Genomic DNA, 22,928 nt, shown 5'->3' with positions numbered 1-22,928 from the left:
CCTCGCCGGGATGGAGAGAGGCGTCTCGGAGGCTTTTGCTTATAGGCTTAAAGAAACGATGCATGTCGGCGAATCGGCGATGTCGCTCTCTTTCTTGATACTAGCAGAGTGGCCAGACTGGAGCACCGTGGCAGTGATTATAAACTTTATTTTCTTTTAGTCAAAAAAACGTATTTTCTCCTTTTCTGTGTTTCTGTGAGCATGTAGAACTCCTGGTTCGTGGATCTGTTGCTGGAGGCGTGGTTATGTGTAGGGGGTTTTCAACGTGGCTCATTCTCCCTCAAGCCTGAATTATGGTTCTGCGTTAAATCGCAGAACCATAAATCAGCCTTCAGTGTGTGCTCTGTCTGCTGTTCTGAACTTCTCTGTTGTCTCATTTTGCTGGGACGTCGGGTCCCTCCGCCGAGACACAACTTTTGCGGTATGCATTCAGTAACTTGTGTCTAAATATGATGCGCAGTGCCCACCCAATCAGAAACGGTACAGATATTTTGTGATATTTTTTTATATATATAAAAAAATAAAATTATAAAAAAATAAAGGATCCCCATAACCTTTGATTAGGTGGGCAGGACACACGTTTGGGGGGGCACAGCCCACCCCTGCCCCCCCCTAAAACCGGCCTCGCTCTGAGCCCGGAGCTCCCCCGGAGCCTCCGGGTTTGGAGCTCCGGGCCCGGGGCTCCTCGACGGTCCGGTCCGTGAGCAGCTCCGGCAGCAGCTCCGGTGCTCCGGAGCTAAGCTAAATATATAACTGAATGTTGGAACTATTTAAACTCTCATATTTGACATATTGAGTCATGTTGGAAAGATGTGTTTGAAACAGGATTTCATCGGCTGAAACTTAGGAACTGACCTGGCACTAAAGGTAAACACAACCGTACCGTGCCACTCCCGTCCCGTTCTCTGAAAGTGTTGATGAGTTTGCAACCATTTCCTTTTTGCCGGGATGCGATGCGCTCTGGACAGGATGAACATTTGCTGGTGAGGAAGGAAAGACTTCACTTTTTCCTTCTCATCGTGTTTCTCTTCTCCTGGTTTTTACTGCAGTCATTCCTGTGACACTGTGAGGAAAATGTGGGGGTAGAAATGTGCTTTGTTTTTGTAGCACCTTTAACCTCAATAGATGAAAGAACCCCACATTCCCCTAGGTTTGAAAAGCTGGAAGTTGAAAAATGATCATTTATTGTCTCACAAACAATTGTTATCTTGCTCAGGGAATTAGAAAGAAAAAAATAGAGCTCTTTTCAATAAAATAAAACAAAATTATAAAGTTCAAAAGAAAAAAGTCATTTCTCCTATTACAGGAGATGGGGGTTCACCCTATGTTTTATGTCTGTTCTACTACCCGGGTAAGTTTTATGGTGAACTTTCTTATCCGTGTCAAAGTGAAAGGTCGAGAAATTAGTAGATGTATTTTTTTTCTCGGAGTGGATCCCAATCTCCTTGCCGTTGACAATCACCTTGCTCGCCACTGAACCGCCGAAGGTTGAGAATACCGATCAATCCCTGATCTAGCAAAACGCTTTTACTACTCTGATTCTTTGCATATCCAGATGCAATACATTGTTCCACTCATTGTAAATGAGTACTTTTTACATTTACAGTACTAAAAACACAATTATTCATCATAAACTTGTATTTAACATAAACAGACTTATTTATTTCTATAAGCAGTATTCATATTTTTAAACAGCTTTTTAAAGACAGTATTTATCTTTTTAACTGTAAATGAACTTTATCAATTCCCTCCTTTCAATCAACTAAGTATTTAAATGACCTTAATGAATAAGTCACATTATGTACACAATAAACTCAAAACCGATAGGGGCACTATCGGTCAATCGCGATCGATTGCCGATCAATCAGTGCATCTCTAGCTCTTTTTTTTTTTTTGACTTGTCTGCACACATATTAATGGTTAATACCATGCTGGTAAGAACCTATTAGGCATATATATGTGCATTGTTGCTATATTTATCTCATTAATATATATATACATACATACGCATACATATATATATACACATACAAACCCAGTTTTTTTTAGGTTTTTTTTTTGGGAAGGGGGGGGTGTGTGACATCCGCTGCTAATCCAGGACGCGCAGTGCTTTAAGTGGGAAAAAATAAGTGCCGGTACTCTCCCCCTCCAGTCATACAAATATGGGACTATGTAAATTTGTGTGTATATATATATATACTAGTATATATATGTATATATATATATATATATATATATATATATATATATATATATATGGGGGGGGGTCTGGGGGTCCTCCCCCAGAAAATTTTGAAAATAGTAGATTCAATTTCCCGCATTCTGGTGCATTTTACACCCAAAATAATCTCCCTCTCTCTTTGTTTTTCCTTGGAGCTGGCATGGTCTGCAATTATTGACTACTATTATGTTTTGGTTTAATTCATAGAGGACTGACACTGACAACTTTTTTGGCACTTTTTAGGCACTTTATTGAATGATTATTAATGTCATGCAACAAAAAATCTCTAGAAAAAAAGTAATGAGGAAATACAAACTATTCAGTGACCTGCAGAACATACAACTATAACTCAATACAACTATAACTCAATACTCAATACAACCTGTTAAATGTTCCATATCTTCACCCATCTCCTCTTTTATCTGTACATGCTTACAGCAGGATTTCTACAAATAGAACAGAACCATCATACAAAGGCTCCAAAAGTGTGACCTCTTTTGTCATTTGCAGACACAAATGACTGGCAAATCTCCTCTAAGTCAAGTTTGTCAAGATGCTCTTGGTGGATGTGGCAAACAGCCACATTGTTCAAGCGCTTTTGAGTCATTGACAGCAAGGTCTTGAGCCTTCTTAAGGCACTAAAACTTCTCTCAGCCTCTGCTGAGGAGCATGGCACAACAAGAAGAAGCCTGACCAACACTTCTACTTGAGTGAACAGACCTGGAACCTCTGGCAGCATAGCTCTCAATGTATCCACCACTTCACTGACTGTGCTGCAGGATACTGAAGTTTGAACATGGCCAGCTGAACCTCCAACGAATGGTGGTTTAGTTCTGGGTACGAACTGACCACATCCACATCCTCCACCTTTCCAGTTATTAACACTTTATATATCAGTGGCGGCTGGTGACTGAAAAAATTGGGGAGGTTGGGAGGAAAACCAACCCACGGCGTCATGTTATTTTATATTAGTTGACTACTTATCCCTATTTTCTTATATTCAACAAAAAGTAAAAGAATGGCTTACAAGATTTCTTAACAACAACATCATTGTATTCAATCCTGTTGTTTCCAGATGAACCATACAGGCCTACTACAGTATTTATCAAGGATGTGAGGTGTAACAAGAAGCAGGCCAGTGTTCAACACCTGTGAAGGCTCCCAGTACGTCACAGTGGGAATTTTACACAACACCCTCTGATTTAAAAAGAAAAAACTAGTTTTCTAGGGACAAAATAAAATCCCAGAATGCTTTTAGTCGTCATACAGCGAGAAATATATATTTTACTTTCATAATATTCACTCAGTGAATGTACATAATCACTTTTTTGCACGTTTTTTGCAACCTCTCCAGAATAAAGGCTGATTTCTGTCTGCCTGCGGCAGCCTGCCGGCTCCGGAGCTGATTTATGGTTCCGCGTTACACCAACGCAGAGCCTACGGCGTAGGTTATGCGGCGACGCGCATCGTACGCCGCACCCTACGCCGTAGGCTCTGCGTCGATATATATATAAGCTGGCTGTGTTTGACCATGGAACAACGCAATTTTGCTGTTTGGCCACTCAAGGTAAAACTTGGTAACTTACTTAATTTCTTATGTCCATCTCGGCATCTCCACACCGGCTTGCCTCAGACTGATTGAATGTTTTGAATGGTGCTGTTGCTGCTGCCGTGTTAAAAAACCGAAGTAAAACGCGGAGTGGATTTCTGTAGATATGGGTAATCTCCTACTCATAAAGTGGAACGGATTTGATTGTGAAGCAATGAAAACACGCTGGACTAGCAAATGTGGGGGGGTCCGAACGACTTTTTTTCAAGAGTGGGGGGGGACGCGTCCCCCCCAAAATATATGGTGGCGACGAGCATGGACTTTGGGGAGATCGGGGGGAGTTACTGACTGATGGGGAATCTGGGAAGAACAGTACCGGTACGCGCCGCACACAGTAAATAATTTCCGGTACGCTGATGGGTAAAATTTAGAAGTGCCGGTACTGCGTACCGCTCCGTACCGGCCCACTTAAAGCACTGAGGACGCGAGAACACACATGGAGGTGCACGTCGAGCACTGGAAATCTGCAAAAAAAAAATACAAAAAAAAACAGAACATACACAAACGGCACAGAACCCGCCAAAACACGAGCAGCAACCATCCCAAGTCTCGAGATCCAATCACAATCTGAGCTAAGCTACCACGATTAACTAACCCCAAAAACTACAGAGCAAGCATGCAGGTGAACGTGTGTGTGTGTGTGTGTGGCTGTGGCTGTGGCTGTGTGGCAGCGTGTGCGCGTGTGTGGCTGTGCGCGTGTGTGTGTGTGTGTGTGTGTGTGTGTGTGTGTGTGTGTGTGTGTGTGTGTGTGTGTGTGTGTGTGTGTGTGTGTGTGTGTGTGTGTGTGTGTAATAGTCCTATCAAAGCTCCACCTGAAGTGTATCACGGGAAGAGGCAGCCAGGGAACCCCCGGCGGCGGACCAGGACCCAGGCGATCCCCTCACCACCCAGGCCAACAACCCAGTGAGGGGCCAGCCTGCCCGGAGAGACAGAGCCGCCCCGGCCGCCGACGTGGGCAGGCGCACCCGCCCCCACAAAAGCGGCCCTCCAGGACCATCTCTAGCTCTTACCAGAGTCCAACAGAGTCTTACACGGTTGAAGCAGCTCCCCTCTCTCTCACACAAGTCACAAAGCTCTCTCCTAATAAACAAGAGATTTATCACTACTCCACGCCGGGGATTAATCATTAATTTATGAAGTTTACATCACGTTTCATACCCAGGTTTGTCAGCTCACTTGACGAACAGCACTCACAGTCAACGTCTTGGGTGAGTCTCAGGAAAGCAAGTGCTACTGGTCGTGATCATGAATGCAGGACCGCTGCGCCAACTGGTGGTGGAGAACAGTACCTCTTTTAAATGACATAAATGGGTTTGGTAACCATGTGGGTTACATTTTTTTTAAAAAGAAAAATGTTTTCAGCCTTAAAAAAATAGATACATGGAAAAAAAACTGATTACATTTTTTATACACGCTATATATCTGTATCTGCAGTAGATAAAGAAAAATAAGTTGACTTTTGGTTATATTAAAGGAAAGTTCTGCTTTGTTCTTTGTTCAATCCAGGACACTACTTTCCATTCATGGAAATAAATACTAAATAAAAAGTACTTTAATCCCTTTGCACACTCGCGTTTGTAGTTTATCCTGGATTACAGTAATCATCATTGGTCGGCATGGGTGTCTGTAGGATTTCATTAATGGGACTTATCAATCTGGATACTTATCCATACCCTCATGAAATTAAATTCCTGTCTGGTTCCTAACTTCCTTCACGGCAGTCATTGCCTTGTGCACGGTCCTGTCCTGGACAGTCATCTTCACATGGATGTGGTGTTTGGATGACTTGTGGTTGTCTTTTCTGTGCATCTTTTAACTCGTTTGACTTGTCATGAAAAGCCACATTTTTAGATTTTCCTTGATTGTAATTGGGAGCGTGCTCTTACTGGCTCTTAGTTTATTTATTTATTCGGCGTATAAAGATGGTTCCTGCATAGATGGTGAATTAAGAATCGTAACCTCTGGAGCATTACTGTGTGATTAGAAGGAGATACCTAACCTGCTTCAGGCCAAAGTAACTTGAGATACCCTGGCTCTGTCTGCAGTGCAGACCAATTTTTGTATTCTTTCTCTTTGACAGCACGATGAATTCAGTTGCTCTTCATCTTTTTCTTTTTTTTCTTGGATACTTAGAAGAGTGAAATATGTAGTTGTATAAAAGTGATCAAACTTGCTTTTTTTGCTCATTTATTAAGACTTAATTTTGAGTTGTTTGAACATTTTTTTTAAATCTTTGGATGATGATTAGGATGAGGAGAGTTTAGATGAACAGAAGCATCATTTGCTGCCCCCTAGTGCCAAGGATGAAAGCAGCTATGACTTTGACCCAGAACTCTTATTATGAAAACTAGGCGCTGTTACATAATAAGGTCGTTCATGATCTCTTAATGGGCTTCCTCCACGCCCCCCACACCCCCATCCTCGGACTGATTTAACCTCTCGATTTCCTCATGGCCACACAGGTTCAGAAGCTTTGGCTTATTGTACTTAGTAGGAGCAGACGACTCTGAGTTAGAGGTCTTTCACCTTCGCTTCCTCCCCATGACCTTGGTGCCATTTATAGTTTATAGTTTATAGTTTTATTTGGATCCCCATTAGCTGCAGCAAAACTGCAGCTATTCTTCCTGGGGTCCATGATGGACTGATGATAATTTAATACAGAAATACTCAACTACATGTGAAACAGTAAAAACAAATGCTACGGTTCTAAACGTATCTAATTAAAAGAAAAAAAAAATGAACAGGTTTTAGGGACATAAGAAATGCAGTTTCTACATTTAGTCAGTTGTTGACATCAAAAATCAGCTGGATTTATAAATAACCTGCATTTTTATACTACCTACATTTTTATACTACTTATACTAAATCTTAGAAAGTAATAATCCCTTTTCTTATATCGGTCAATGCGTGTCTCTTTTTTTTTTCCTTTCATCACCCGTCTGTGACGGGATTAATGAAGAAATTAGTTTTTTCGTCACAAAGTTCTGTGTTTGAAATCATTTTCTGTAATAGTGGAATATTTTTTTGTAGTTTTCTCAGGAAACAATTTTCCCTGGGAAAAAGAAAGTGAAGTAATCTGAAAAGTTTTGAAGGGAAAACCCAGGTAAATGACTTTTCAATTGTTCTCTGGTTGCTGTGCAGGAAAGTACCTCCTGCTGCCCACCGCCCTGCAGCAGATGCAGACGACACCACAACTGTCCTCGGAGACCTCCAACCTGCTTCGCATGCGTTCCCTGAACCTCGGGAAGTCAGATCCCTCCCTCACCTCCAGCATGGTGAGTGAAACAATCCTCCAGCGTACACAAGTTCTATGATGTATTTAAAGATCTCTGTCTTGGTCAGAGCTGGACAAGTGATCGAACATTTATCATCATAGCAATATCGACATGTGCAATATCAATATTGGAAGGACAAAACAATGTTGCAATTAATTTAAATTTGTGCCCTATATTCACTAACTGTGTTAATGTTCAATTTGCACTGCTGTTGCTGCAGCATGCAGCCTGTGTTTTTTATTGAATTTTTTTATAAAATCATCCATCCATCCATTTTCCACCGCTTATCCGTTCCCGGGTCGCGGGGGCAGCAGTCTCAACAGAGATGCCCAGGCGTCCTTCACCGCAGACTCTTCCTCCAGCTCTTCTGAGGGGAGTCAGAGGCGTTCCCAGGCCAGCCGAGAGACATAGTCTCTCCAGCGTGTCCTGGGTCTTCCCCGGTGTCTCCTCCCGGTGGGACATGCCTGGAACACCTCCCTAGGGAGGCGTCCAGGAGGCATCTGGTACAGATGCCCAAGCCACCTCAGCTGACTCCTCTCAATGTGGAGGAGCAGCGGCTCGACTCCGAGCTCCTCCCGGGTGACTGAGCTTCTCACCCTATCTCTAATGGCACTTTTGCACTTGTACCTACTCTGCTGTACTCAGCTTGGCTCGACTCGGCTTAATTCCTTTTTCCATAACAATTCAGCACCTGGAGCAGAAGTAGGCGGGGTTGGAGCTAGCTGCTGTGATGTATTTGATTGTGTGATCTAAACGAAGAAGACGACACTAAAAATGTAGAACATGGAGGAGATGATATATATGACTCAGCTCCTTCTTCACCACGATGGTCCGGTACACCGACCGCATAACTGCGGACGCTGCACCGATCCGTCTGTCAATCTCCCACTCCATCGTTCCCTCACTCGTGAACAAGAGCCCGAGATACTTGAACTCCTCCACCTGAGGCAGGACTTCTCCACCCACCCGGAGAAGGCATGCCACCCTTTCCCGGTGGAGAACCATGGCCTCGGTCTTGGAGGTGCTGATTCTCATCCCTGCCGCGTCGCACTCGGCCTCAAACCGCCCCAGCACATGCTGAAGGTCCCGGTCCGATGAAGCCAACAGGACAACGTCATCCGCAAAAAGCAGAGATGAAATCTTGTGGTTCCCAAACCGGATCCCCTCCGGCCCCTGGCTGCGCCTACAAATCCCGTCCATAAAAATTATGAACAGAACAGGTGACAAAGGGCAGCCCTGCCGGAGTCCAACATGCACCGGGAACAAGTTGGACTTACTGCCGGCAATACGAACCAAACTCCTGTTCCGATCATATAGAGACTGGACAGCCCCTAATAGGGGACTCGGACCCCATACTCACTGAGCCACAGAATGGCACGAGGCCATTCTGCCTTCTCCAGATCCACAAAACACATGTAGACTGGTTGGGCAAATTCCCATGAACCCTCGAGCACCCTGCGGAGGGTGTAAAGCTGGTCCAGTGTTCCGCGACCGGGACGAAAACCGCATTGTTCCTCCTGAATCCGACGTTCAACTATCGGCCGTAATCTCCTCTCCAGTACTCTGGCGTAGACTTTCCCGGAGAGGCTGAGAAGTGTGATCCCCCTATAGTTGGAACACACTCTCCGGCCCCCTTTTTTAAAAAAGTATAGTAGTTAATATAGTTAGTAGGATCATTCGGGATACACAAACCCCTCCACCACAATAAGGTGGCGGTTCAAGGAGGGGTTTTAGAAAACCCTTCCTGGTATAAAACCATGTTGCAATCAAAATATTTAATGTTTTTAGTGTCTGCAAAAGCCTTTTACTGCTGGGGGTTAAAGTGTTGGTTTATATTGAATATCACAAGTCGTTGTGGCAAGTTTTAAATATAATATCATGTCCTGACTTTGTGCATCTGTTCTGGACAGGTTACCAGTCATAACCATTGACAACCATACATGAACACTCGTGCTCCTGTGGACAATTAAATCATTTATTGATTAAATAAAAACTGGGTGTTTTTTGAAATCCTAACCTTTTTAAAAAATCTGATAACACAACCTTGTCCTTTTTGTTTTGGGCACCTTAGGTGTGAAAAACATCTCATTCATGACCTGTTCAGATTTGCAGGTTTCGCAGACATCATGTCTTTATCTCCACCTCACATCATGCGTTTGGTGAACCTCAGATGTTGTTAGCACAAAGCTTTAGCGCCAATTTCAAAAAGAAACGCAGAGATGAAACCTCCACCGCCTGTAAGCATCTGCTTTGAAAGGAGTGGGAACGTTTGAGAAGGGTTCTTCTGTCCTGCATCTATGACATATTTTTTAACAAAGCAAGTCACAGACATTTCAATAGAACCTAGAATCCAGGAGAGGAATAATCAGGATGGCCGGCCAGGCTTACTCAATCAATACCAAGTTGATAAGTATGCGCTGCAGTTGCCTTATTTATCTTTTAAGTTGGACTTTAAAAAAAAAAAACATCAACAAACAACTAAATAGTAATTGTTTAAAAGTTTTTCAATTAGTCCGAGTGGCAGTTGCACCGTTGTCTGAGATTATATACAGTACACTAAATATCTGTTTTTACACACTTTACTTCTAATTTGATGTATTTTTGTTGACCTGTAGTTTAATGAAAAATATCCATGTTTTGTAAATTTCTGTCATCTGTCAGGTGATAAAAGTCCTCACTGCACTGATTTAATTTAACAATGAGCTTTTTAATATGATTACAACTCACGCTACATCAGCTGCTTCTCAAAGATGGACAGATTAATTAGCTGTATATTTATGTTAAATTTGAAATGCATTGAAATGCAACATTTGCTGTATAAAAAAAAAAAAAATGAAATGAAGCCTGTTTGTTGTAGCTGTCCGAGTGCCTCCATCTCAAAGCAGATCGTGTCACAAGGACAAAGACGAATTTCAGAGCATTTGTGCTGTTTTCCTCTGGTCACTCTGACAGATACTCCAGAGTGCAGCCGTGATCTTATTGTCTCAGGAGTGAGATGCAATCAAAAGCAGAGACTAATCCAATGATGTTAAGCTATGAGTCATCCTGTGTACGTGCTCGCTATCTGTTTTAGAAAAGGTTAATGCAATAAAGGGCATGTGAGGCTTGTGTTTGTGTGTGCAAGCAGATGTGTGAGGGTGCTCTCGGGAGAACTGAGACGAGGTTTCAGCTGACTGACCCTCAAAACTGTTATGTGTGAGAGGGCTGAGCCAGAAAAAGATGCTGTAACATGAACTGAATCAGGTGTGCTTTCCCTCTGCCGGCTCATGATATCACAGTAAGCTGGTTCGCCAAAAAAACCTGACTCTCCTACGATATAATTTAGATCTTTATTTCTTAAAATCCAAATATGTTGCTGCTCTCATGTGAAAATCTGACACGCATTGCCTCAGTTGCATGATATCTAAACCGAACACTTGGGGGCACTAGTGCATTTCTGCCTCTTTGGATCTTAAATACATGTCTCCCTGTGCTTGAAATTAATCATTTTGGTTATTGTGCCCTGCTGTGTGAATGATTACATGATTCCCCTGTAACGTAATTTTCCTGCAGTGGATAAGTCCTCCAGCTCATGCATTGATTCGATTTACATTTTACAGCTTGACAACCTGAGAGAATCCTTAACATCACTGCGTTTCCTGGAATCGTGAGATTTGTTTTTATTGTGATTCTCCATTGATCCTCTTAGAGATTAATCTGACAACCACCACAGGAAGGTCATGAGATGAGGACACTTCAGCAGGACAGATGTGAGACATTTTCAGCCATGTATCCCCCCCACACACACACACATACATTCCTCCTGTGATAAATATTCTCTCTGTCAAGACAGATTTGCATTAGTCAGCTAAGACGTTTTGTCCATCATGATTACCAAGCCGCTTTGACCATGTTGGGTATTTAATACGAAATCCAGTTGTGACACTCTGAGAAATGGGAACTTGGTAGTCTGACCACATTTCTTTTCCTTTTTTTTTATATTCTCTGAAAATTATAATAAATGTTATCAATTGCAATAGAATATATTCTTGTTTCAGCTATGACATTACTGTTTTGTACGGTTTTGTTGCTCATATGCTGGGCTTATACTTGGAAGATCTTAGTCATATTTTTTATTTTTTTTTTACCTTGTCTGCACACATATTAATGGTTGATTCCATGCCGGTAAAAACCTAAGGCATATGGGCCCCACCGTACCTCCACGGGCGCCCCCGGCGCCGTCGGAGCCCCCAGGCGGAGGGGGAAATGGTCCAACATCCCTCCATTCATACTGACGACATAAGACATAGACACCTGAGAATCACTCCACCCCGTTTACAGTTCAAGCCTCCTAGGCTTCACCCCGCTCCCTGCAATTGGAAATGCATCTTTATTGCAATGTATAATTATTATTTAACAAAATTCAGTGAAGAGTATTTTCTTGTTTCCATAGGAAATGAAAGGACAAGTAGCAAATGCACCTGAGTTGATGAAACCTGACAAATCTGGAGCATTTAGGTTTTTGTAAAGTAGTGAAGGCATCAGAAGTGATTTTTGAGATGGAATTTTGCTGCCCATCAGTCTGGAGGGGCGAGTCAATTATAATCCAAACAATTTGGAGTCCACAAGTCTGTAGTGTCAACGATTATTCAGAATGTAGAATGAATCAGTTGGCGGTTTTAGGGAATATCGAAGCAAGTCCACCCCCTAGATGATGATCTGGCCTTGTTTTGCCGCTGCAGGACATTACTGGACGTTACTGCTGTTGAAAATGAGTTGAAAATGAATTTTTCTTTATAGATTTTAGTAAAATGTGAGGACATCTGAAGGTCGGATCAGAGTGATTCATACAACAGGGCACAGCTTCAAAATAATGGCTGAAAAACTAAAAAGAATCAAGAAATTGCAATCTCTCCAAATCCAGAGCTCATCCCAGTTTGTGACCGGACCAGAAAGCGAACTTAGTGGGATTTACTTGGTTTATCACACAACACTGCTGCCTTCGTGCAGTTAATTATGTAATCTAGTCCAGTGTCTCGTCTGCTACCAAAAAATGTATTATTGCTTTTTTAAAGTGTTTTTTTCTTCTTTTTTTTTTCAAAACTACCTCTGCATTTGTGATTAAGTTGAAAAACACCTCCCGTATGTAAATGATGAAGAGAAATCACACTAAACATTTATGTTTATATATTCACAACATTATCAGCTCAGCAGAAAGCTGTGATCAGTAAAATCAAACATTGCTCATCTATTTTATTTAATTTTAAATATTGTTTTGATGATGTATTCACACCAGAATGTCGTTTTGAAGTGCTGATTTTAGCAGGCGTTTTATTTGCTATTTTGGGGCCATGCGTAAGCAGATGTAATCAGAACAGCTATCTGCCCAGTCCTGTTAACACTGTTTGCATTTCTTCTGTGAGCCTGCAGTTAACAACATGAGAAAATTCAAACTCGGCGACCGCTGCTCTGATAATATCACCCGTGGACGCAAGCTGGCAGACTAACGCGTTACTACATCTAAATTGTGGGCTTTGGAGTCGGCCGCACCGACGCCGCAGGGATTCATCAGTAGTCACTGTATGCCTCCAGAGTAAGCTGGAGAGAAGATAATGCGAGGAGCACAAAGACGCACACATGAGTTTTCAAGCCTCCAAATAGACGCTGCAGTTTTGTTTGTCACTTTAAGAAAATGGTTGGTCAAAAACGTCACGCTCAAATGGGAAAAGATGACGCCTGTCAGTTACAGAGGCAGAGTGGCGTTTGTCTCACTGACGTGACTTTGAAGCCCAGAGCTGCAGCTGACGACAGTGACTGAGTGGGGGGGTGGGAGGGGATGCGCTGCGCGTATACTCAGAATCTGTTATAGCATGACGCATTGTCAAATTTAACAGTGACAGATCTGGCAGATTTATTCATGTCTGCAAAGATTTTCTGTAATTGGTTGTTGAGTTTGATTCCTGCTTTTTAAAATGCGACACAGTGAAGGTCTTGTCAGGCTGTGCATATTCTTGTCTTTTATGATTTTTTAAATAAGTGACTATTTAAAAACAAAACTTTGCCAACATTTCAGGGCAATATAGAGTTTAATTTGAGATTTCAAGATCACAATGAATATTCAGAGCTTTGTTTGGGACAGTTGTAATATTTTATTTTTTTTCTTTCTTTACTGAATATTCATCCATCCAACTATTTTCTATACCCGCTTTATTTTGTGCATGGTCACGGGGGTCTGCTGGAGCCTATCCCAGCTGATTACAGGTGAGAGGCAGGGGTCCACCCTGGACAGGTTGGGTTTTACTGAGTATGTACAACGCTTACATGTACTATATTATCTGAAGTATAGCATACGATGTAGTCCAGCAACTTTTTCACGGCCATCTTCACTTCAGCACAGCCATCGATTAAACGCATTTTCCCTTCACTCGCGTGTTGGGTGTGGGTTTCTTGCGTCACAGTGGAAGTGTGGTGGCTATAATGAATTGGAGAATTTTCAAGGTTTCATGGTGTCGGCTGATCAAACTACAGCTACACTGCTAGTGCTACGACATGAGATTGTACGTGAAGTTTACTGTTGTAGTTGATTTTAAAAGAAGACAACTACGACACATTTTAATCAACCAACAGTGAATCGAGGAGGGCCACTTTGATTTCACCCATCAAACACCCAGAATGCAGCCTTGTCGGTCCTACCCAAGGATTGATGTGACCGAAACCAAGTAAACAACGGCAGACCAAAGACACTGACGGCCCACAAAGGTGACGGGAAAGTCAGTGATTTTAGACATGATCTCAACAGCTTATAAACTCCACACCAGTCTCTTCAAAGTGAGTATGAAAGGGAAAACAACAGAAAAAGGAAGTCCAATTGCCTTGTTTCATGCCTGTTAGGGTTAAAAAAGGAAAGAAAAAGATCAGTCTGGAGTTTGACCGTTAAAGACCTTTTATTTAATGGCCCAGGTGATCTGATGTTTCATCTTCCACAACTGCTGTATGTGACCTTGCGTGATCGTGATGTGGTAGCTGTGGCCCGCTTTCAAACATCATGCTTTCTAAACTCCAACACGGTGCACTATACATGCATATGCACACACGGCTCGTGAAGATGATGTTTCTTCCAAACTTCCTGTTTCACCGAAGTTTACCGTCACTTTAACACCAAGATTTAATTTTTCGCTGATGTTATGATGGTTCCACACGAAATGTTCCCAGTTTTCCTTTTTGTTCTCTCCCCCCTCCTCACTGAGGATGAACCACTGTTGTTTTTTTGACCAAAGTTGAAGTGAACAAGTGTCCAACCACTTGTCTTGCATTTACTGTAATGCATGTAAATGAGGACAGAAGTAATAAAAATCTAACTCTCTGCTCAAATGCAATTAAACCACAGCATAAAATATAGAAAATAACAAACAGTTATGGAAATGTAATATTTTTGTTTCATTAGCATGCACCCGTTTTATAAAAGGAGAACAATAATAAGCAAAAATAAGAACAAAATTAAAACAAAACTTGTAGGTTTAACCTCTGCCAGACTTGTTTTTACCCCTTTGTCTCACTGGACTTGTGTTATTGTCTTTCTCACCTCCTCCGCTCCTTCATACTCCTGGCTGTGCGCGGCTCTTTCACCAGCGTGGCACATCTCGCCTGACTGTGATGGTCTTTGGCAGAAAATCAATAATTCACTTCTAGTGCGATATGGAGATAAGACTGTCATAATCCTGATGTTGTGCCTTTGTGGACTCTCATTTTCGCTGGTAATTGTCTGTCAGGGATGTCCTTTGCTGATATCATGGTTGTTTGGGGGGGGGGGGGGGGGTGTCGCAGAGGAAGGAACTGGAGTTTATGTCAATGAAAACAAGATAAAATGGGGTAATAAACTATGAACCTTTTGCAGATGCCACATGCTGTAATTTCCAAAGATTGAACAGCTGTTTTTCTTTTCTTTTAGTAGTAAACCTCTAATGGAAACAGACTCTCTTAGTTTAAGTCTTAGTCTCTTAGTTATGAGTCATAGTTCACACATGCAGCACGCTGAGAATTTGTAGTATTGTTTAATCAGCTGTTCGGTCTCTGGGTGGTGGTTGTAACCTGGAGGACATTCATCTGCATGTCTTTTGGTTTGAGCCTGGTTCTCTGCAAAAGTTTGTGCACAAAAAACAGATGCACGATGGATTGGAACAGACTTCTAGGCAGCGTGTTACAGCTCATCCAGAATTACTACAGTACATTTGTATAAGCAGCACAAAGGAGTGATTCAGTGCTAAACTTGATAGATTTTTTTTTTCTTTTGGAAAAAGTTCAAAGACATCCATCCTAAGATACTGTGACATGTCTTTATATGTGGTGCTCTTCTATAGAAGCGGGTCTGTACAGTTCAAGGAGTTGAAATGAGTGTCCTGGATGTGGGATGGGGGTAAAAATATTTTTGTTGAGATTAAACGCTCTTTAATACATTCTTTCCAACTAGGTGAACAACTGGACTTAAACTGAGTGTCTAAATTGCCAAGATTAAGACTTGAGAGAGATGTTTCAAAGTTCAGTAGATTTAATCCAACAGTCGCATACAAAAGGGTCAAAACATACATAAGGTGTATCGCTGCAGAATGACAATGAAACAAAGGAAGCATCATGATCTTAAGGCACAAAGGATGATTAATTCTTACGATTCTAGTAGACACGAACATCTTTAAGGTCAGTGTTAATCTTTTTGAGGCACACTGCCAGTCTGTACATTTAGTCGGGCCAAAGCTATATTTTGCTGCTCTCAGTAGTTTTGGTTTAAGTGGCCAAAGCTAAATTTTCTATCACAGATATGTGCTACAAAATGATCCTTTATGAGCTCTGAACCATACTGCATATATAGTCAAAAACAAAATATCTCTTTTTTGACCATAAATGCATGATGGCAATTTGATTATAGTTTCGATCAGCCTATAATGAATTTAAATTGTAATTGAAAAGGGACTAATAACAAAAATGACAGGATTTGTAAGATCCTCACTGACAAAGGATGTCAGTAAATCAAGATATGAATTTAGAGAAGTCTCTGCGTCATAACCGCTGAAACATTTTTCACCATTTAAGATAGTATTTGTATGTCATCTGACGGCAGCACTGCACCCAGTGGTGCTTCTCCCAATCATGACTCCAGGGCTGTTCAGTTGTTGAAAATAATCCTAACCTAATTAGAAAGAGAAAAACAATATATGAAAATAATCCTGAACCCTGTAATGTCTTTCTGATCAGTATAAACTTTATACACTTTTTGTTCTCTGGTGTCAAAATAATCCTGCCAGATTTAACTGATATTTAAGAGGAGTTCAAGTCTAGACTGTCTTTTATAACCTCGTCCTGAAATTCAAGGATAAAACCTAAAACTCTCCTTTTTTGTTGGTCCCAATAAGAACAGGTGTAACGCTGAAGAAACACACAGTAAATGTAAATGATGAATGAGTGTTCCAAGCGAATATCTAACTTCCCCCAAATAAAAACAGGGTTGTATGTTACTGTAAACGTCTGGGTGGGATGTAAATGAAACTGTCGCTGCACATGAAGTCTCTGACAGCCGAGGCGTTCGCCTCCCGCCGTCCGCTCGGTCAGGGAAGCAATTTTCTCTGTCGAGGAAGGTGTTAAAACCTGACAGTGTAACGTCTTCTAGTGAGAAGAAAATTAATAGAGAAGGAATAGAATACCGGATTTGTCAAATGGACTCGAACAGACGTAATTTTTATCTAATAAATGCAAACATTTACATGGCTACCCCAATTTATGCAGAAGTGAAAATCCAGAGCGGTATTGCTGGTGATGCTTCGTAGCTATTGGTTCATCTCGGTTACTATCTCTGCATCTTTGTTGTTGGGGTTTAAAGCTTCGCTTCATCCGTTAGAAGGTCAGCCGTGCAGGTGTTGTAGCTCCTTTGGCTTTAGACCCGTATATTTTTGCACAGCTTTGTATGGAAGGAATTGACTCGTTTTTCCTTCTTAATGCACTCTTCACAGGCCGCGTTCCCCCTTCTGCCCGCCTTATATCTGCAGGTCATCTCTCCATCTGATAAGCTCAGGCAGGGCAGAGGCTGCGGGTCACTCAATCAGCGCTCCCTGCATGCTTTCAGGGCCAGCTCTCCCTTTTTTCTCCAAAGGCAGAGGAACCCACCTGAGCTGCCCACCTGCCGGGAGGAAATGAGTCACGGACCACCTCCCGGCCTTACCCCAGAGGCTTTTCTGTGGCCCGGCTCCAAGGCCACGGGTTTGAACTTTCCGTCCCAAAGCCTCTGTCTCAAAGCAGCTTTTCTCCGTCTGGTTTTTGTGGAAAAAAATATATATATATACGTTTTTCTTCCTCAGTTGCTACATATGTCCACTGTGCTGCATTGGAATTAACAGAAAAGTGCATTTGTGTCATTTCTTCTTTAAAATATTGGTTTCTTTTCTGTTACTATGACATAAAAGTGAATATCCTTGTGGGTTTGGGCTATTTGTCACTTAAAACAATCAATCTGTATAAATTGCCTTGAGCTGTGGAAGATTAGGTGGGAGATGGATGGATGGATGGATGGACGATAGATAGATGGAGTAATAATTCCCAGAGGTGAATTACCAGGTTGCAGCAAGAAACTACAGTATTTTACTTGGATAACATAATGTGACAAAGAAGAAAGTAGTTTAAAACCACTATTTACTGGTAAAATGGATATTTAATCCTGTTCCACCGAAAATAACATGTAAAATGAGCACATCTCAGAAATTACAAGGTGGCACATTTAGGAGTGTCTTTGAGGTTTTTAAAGTACCAAATTATAAATCTGTTTGTTTTTATCTAGTTGTCAAATATAACTTGACAAATATCAATCCAGCAGATCATAAATATAAATTTGTCTCTGTGGGGAGTTGCTCCACTGTGGGTGTTTGCACAAGGCCATATCTCAGGAACGGTTTGATGGATTTAGCCAACAGATCTGAGAGTCACTTTACAAACGTTCACTGCAGCCAAGATTCTACGTTTTCTAGGATGCTCACTAGGCTCGATTTATGGAAAACAATCATTACAGTTACTACAGTATTGAAATCACAATTGTTTAACTTAATTATCGACTGAATGTTGAAACATGTTGCATTTATAAAAGTAATCATTCTGAAACTTCCACAGTGAATTAAGATTTTGGGTTTGAAAAATTCAGAATAAAATGTTATTAGAAAAAAAATGTATTACACGCAAAAAACAGGAATTAATCACTCAGCTCTGGCTGTGTCTGAAGTGTACGCATCATCCACAACCCAAGGCATAAATCTTTTTTTTTAAGCGTTTTGTGATCATTGGGTGCTAAAATTGGCCCAATTGCACAAACTTATCACTGGCTATGCCATCTTGTGTGAGGATCTTCTGTCAACAGAAATGCTCTGGGGGCGCTCTTTAGGAAGAGGATCAGTATGTGATGTTACTTCAGTCTTCTTTCAGTATTTTGTGACATCGTGTTAGATGGTGATTAATTGCTGAATAGAGAAGAACTTCACATTATCTGATAGAAGCCATAAAAGTTTTTGCAGCCCTGGTTTGTTTCAACTCCTCCATAGTTTCATCCTGAACAAAATTTGTTCAAGAAGTGTAAATGTTTACTAATTTCTTTGGACATATGACTTTCGTGATTACCTGTCGCAGAAAGGGCTGCAGATTTGATGCATTTGCCTCACGTTTAATGACATGATTGTTTAACATTGTTGGAGTGGTTCTCATTACAACAGTGGGGTTGCTGAACTGAAGCTTTCATGTTTCTGCAGCACCTCATCTTCATTTTCAGTCCAGTGTGAAAATGTCATAATTGCTCTTTTGCTTAAAAGAGCAATTAGCCGCAGGCTGAGAAATGACTGGAGACTCGTCAGCTGAACACGTCTGGATTCTTTAATCCCCTCAGGTAATCTGGAGGGCATTGTTCAAGCTGAAAAAAGTTGACGACTGTAATCCTAATCCACCGGGGTCTTAAGGGGTTTATTCAAAAAACAGGCTGATTAGCTGAGCTGAGTCCAGACACAAGCGCGTGTGTCTGGACGTCCTTATCGGCACGGCAACACAAATGACCGTCGCCGTGGAAGCGCAGAAAGCATCGCCTCTCTTGTTGAACGGGCTCACCTGTACCACAATCCTGTGCACCAGCTGTAGCGTCTGCCGTACCCACCGAGAGAAATCATTTGAGCTTGGTTGGAGATGAGGAGAATGGGAGGGAGCCACTTAATATTCACAGAGCAGAAGCAGAGTGAATGGAGCTGAGTGAGAGAGGGAGAGAAAAAGAAGGGAAGGAGGGGGGGAGCAAAGAAAACAGAGACTGAAGCAGAATGTGAGCCTGCAAGGATATATGTGACAGCAACTTATTTTACAAATGCTAATAATTCCGGATGATGGGGGGACTGCGCGTTAGTGAGAGCAAAGACCGGTAGTTTCTTGCTGAGTCCTTCAAAACTCATTTCTGCGGTGCTGCAGCCGTGCATGAAATTGTTGGAAATTGACACAGGATGTGTGGTTTTCTCTGTAACAGGTTGTGACGGTTGATTTCAGCAATGATAAGGGCTCGGTATTGGCTTGTATGGGATGAAAAAGCGTGCCCTGTGTGTAAATTGGCTCAGATTTCCTCATTCGTTGTGTTTTCACAGCAAGTTTGCTTTGCCCCCCACCCCCCACCTGAATCTTTTTCTTTTATTTTTAATGCAACCTTTCATACAGCAGTGATATTTCTTACTAGAACAACCTTCAAGTGCATTTTTTTTGCAGCTTTCCTGTGATGGTCTGCGGGAGCTGCCTGCTGCAGGAAGCTGAATTCATACTTGAGCTTGCAGCTGAACAATGCTGGGAAGGATATCCTCTAATTTTCATGGTCATCTGAGGTGCCCAAAAAGCGTGGCTGCTCACAGAAATGAGTCTTGGGGGTCCTATTGCCCCCCCTCCCTCCGCCACCTCCCATTCACCCGTTCCCATTGCAACGCTTGGCTCCATCTCTCTCCTCCTTCACTCCTGAAGTTACCGAGGAGAGGAACAAGGGGAGGTGTCAGCTGACTATCTCGCTCCAATCAGATAAGTTGTGATGGAAGTGTTTATCCGGTGCTAAGATCAGATTTAGTCTGAGGAAGGGAGGGAGGGAGGGAGGGAGGAAGGGAACAGGAGGCAGGAGCACGGCAGTGCAGCATGGACATGCACCGGTAGGGAGGAATGATAAGTCGGGGCTCCGTATCATGGACGAGTCCAGCATCCTGAGGAGACGAGGGCTACAGGTAGGACAGCAGAGACCGCCGTGCATATGATCTTAAAACGTGAATGGAGAAGAGTTCTGAACACTCGCAGCACGGTTGTCTAAATGTTTGAAACCCTAGTGACTTCCTGTCCCAATTCCCAATGAAATGTATTTTCTTTTTCTTTTTTTTTAATTACATTTCATTTGTGGGAGTTGCAGGGAGCGAGAGCTCAGTCCTCACGGAGCAAGATTGATCAGTGTGTGTGTTGTGAGAAGGGCTTTCTTGTGCTTTATTGACTTTTTATGATAATTAAGCACACAGTGAGGTTTTCGCTTCAGGGTCGCGAAACAAAGATTGAGATGCTGGGTGAGTTCAGAACAACGCTCCATAACTAGTGACAGATTTGATCAAGTGACTTATGCAATACCACAGCTTATTGTCCCAAAGTGTTAGTCTGAATTGTTTAATTACTCAGCACATGCCATCATTTTTACCCCAAGATTTCTTTCTTCAGTCGCCTCAATAGCACCGTTAAACTTGACTCATAATTGGGTAAAGTAAGCTAGATAACTCTTGACTCCCTCTTGTTGGGGCCCCGCATGAAGTTACCGATCAACATGTTTAAAATTCAGCCAGAGTGACTGCATTTGTGTGGAATCATAATCTGCCTTGGCTCATTAATTAAACCAGAAAAACTAGTTTTATGTGCTTAATTTCACACTAAATGTTGGCCTTTTTGAGAGTACATTTTCCACTTTCAGACATGAGGCAGTAGCATTTGACTTTCATCACAGTTTGTTCCTCCATGATTATGAATCTTTATGAAAATGGTGACTTTTAATTACTGCTCTTTGAAAGTTTTCCGGGTTTCTCAAGGGAGACTAATGATGGGTTTTGTAATTGCATTTATCAAAAGCTTCCCGTAGTAATTTTGTGCACAGTTGCCCTAATCTCTTAGTTTCATTTGTTGGACAACATTTACCACCTCCCCTCTCCACTTCCTTCCACACAAGACCTCTCTATGTTCCCCCACACGCATCAGTCAAGCCAAAACAACAGGAGCTCCTGTGGTTCGGCCCCCGCCACGGTCTGACTTTCACGCTCAAAGGGGAAACAAGGATGTTAGTTTGTCAGGCAAATTAATGTAGCTGGTTCAGCTGCACAACTTCCCGTTTATCCTCAGAACAGGAAAACGATGACATCACCTGCGTCGGACTTTTGTTTATTTTGAGCGGATTGTAAGGGTTGAACTATTTACGCCGCAGAGGATTGTGTCCTTCGGCTACTGGAAAAATGTTGAATGTCTGCGTGAGATTTGACTTTGGCAACTTTCTGCCGCTCTTGTGTTTCCATGATAAAAAAATATGCAGATCTGGAGAGTAGGAGTTGGTCTGTTTTAGGGCTGGGCGATATGGACCAAAAGTCATATCTCGATATTTTCTAGCTAAATGGCGATACTCGATATATATCTCGATATTTTTTTTGTGCCTTAATTGGGGTTTTCCCCAAAGCATTATAGCATAGCATCTCTGTTAGCTTCATTTTTTTCTGAAGCAAACCCTTAAAAAAACAGTCAGTTTTAATACAAAGCCTCGTGCCAAATGTCACACAGGTTCCTTTGTTAACAGAGGTCTGCACAATATCAACATGTATAAAACAAATGAAATAAAAATAAACTGCCTGCATATATAGAATAAAAATGCTTCTTGAATAAAATAAAACAAATATCCCTTTCCTGCATAACAATTAAATTAAAATACACTGTGCAATTAATACAATGTAGACAGTAACAGGCAGACTTTTCCACTGAGGTTGACAGTTGTGCAAATAACAAAACATTTGTGCAAATCTCAAATAAAACATTCAAGTCAATTTGTCACAAAATAAGCTATATCAAAATCATAAAAAAAAAAAATGTAATTGTGTTTTTTTTTTTTTTTTTTAAATCGATATAAACGATATTGTCTCGTACCATATCGTGTTTGAAAATATATCGAAATATATTAAAATCTCGATATATCGCCCAGCCCTAGTCTGTTTATTAGAACAGCTATATTTCTGTTAATTTCAACAAGAAATAGATGAAATCTTACCTAAAGATGAGAATTTATCAGATGGATGCTTAGTATTTTTTGAGTTGTACTTTACTTTACTGTAACTCTTTGACAGTATCTTAAATGTATGTTATAAAGTTTGAAATTTGGCACACGGATTTAGAGGTACAGCAGTTAATGAATTGGCAGATTAATGTATTTATCTGGCATTTTGTAGTAGCTGACTTTAATAAATGCTGGAGAATATTTATTTGGTTTCATCTGCAGGCAGTCTTTTGTTGTTCAACACCTGAAACGTGTCTGACCGTGCGGTTGTGCAAGTTTGCCGGACCATCTCCACAGCGGATCAAAAAGCTCTGGTGTGGTCAGATATGTCAGCTATGTAAAATGTACAAACCTACATCATGGTTTCATTTATTTTGCTTAATTGGAGAGAATGTCACCCGTATGTCCACACGTGTCGGATAAGCCTTCGCTCTTCTGAAACATCATAATCAGCCCGAGTCAGTGGAGCTCTGCTAACAGGAGACGCCGCCACAATTCATGAGTCTCTCCACAGAGTTTCAGATGCAT

General features: G+C 41.7%; 1 protein-coding gene across 7 annotated transcripts in view; it reads left to right on the top strand.

Moving 5' to 3' along the window:
• mast4 (microtubule associated serine/threonine kinase family member 4) overlaps positions 1-22,928 on the top strand; it is a 155,253-nt gene that overhangs the window by 42,516 nt on the left and 89,809 nt on the right. For 6 of the 7 annotated variants that reach the window (XM_061733943.1, XM_061733942.1, XM_061733941.1 and 3 more), the window contains exon 3: positions 6,972-7,105. In XM_061733943.1, the coding sequence (XP_061589927.1) occupies positions 6,972-7,105 (134 nt within the window). Of the gene's footprint in view, positions 1-6,971; positions 7,106-20,243; positions 20,341-22,928 lie in introns of those variants that run through there. The other variant, XM_061733950.1, reaches the window with a different exon arrangement.

This window comes from Cololabis saira, chromosome 11 (assembly GCF_033807715.1).
Source record: "Cololabis saira isolate AMF1-May2022 chromosome 11, fColSai1.1, whole genome shotgun sequence".
Taxonomy (NCBI): domain Eukaryota; kingdom Metazoa; phylum Chordata; class Actinopteri; order Beloniformes; family Belonidae; genus Cololabis; species Cololabis saira.
Note: the sequence above shows the minus strand (reverse complement) of the source record. Positions and strands in the feature narration are given on the sequence as shown.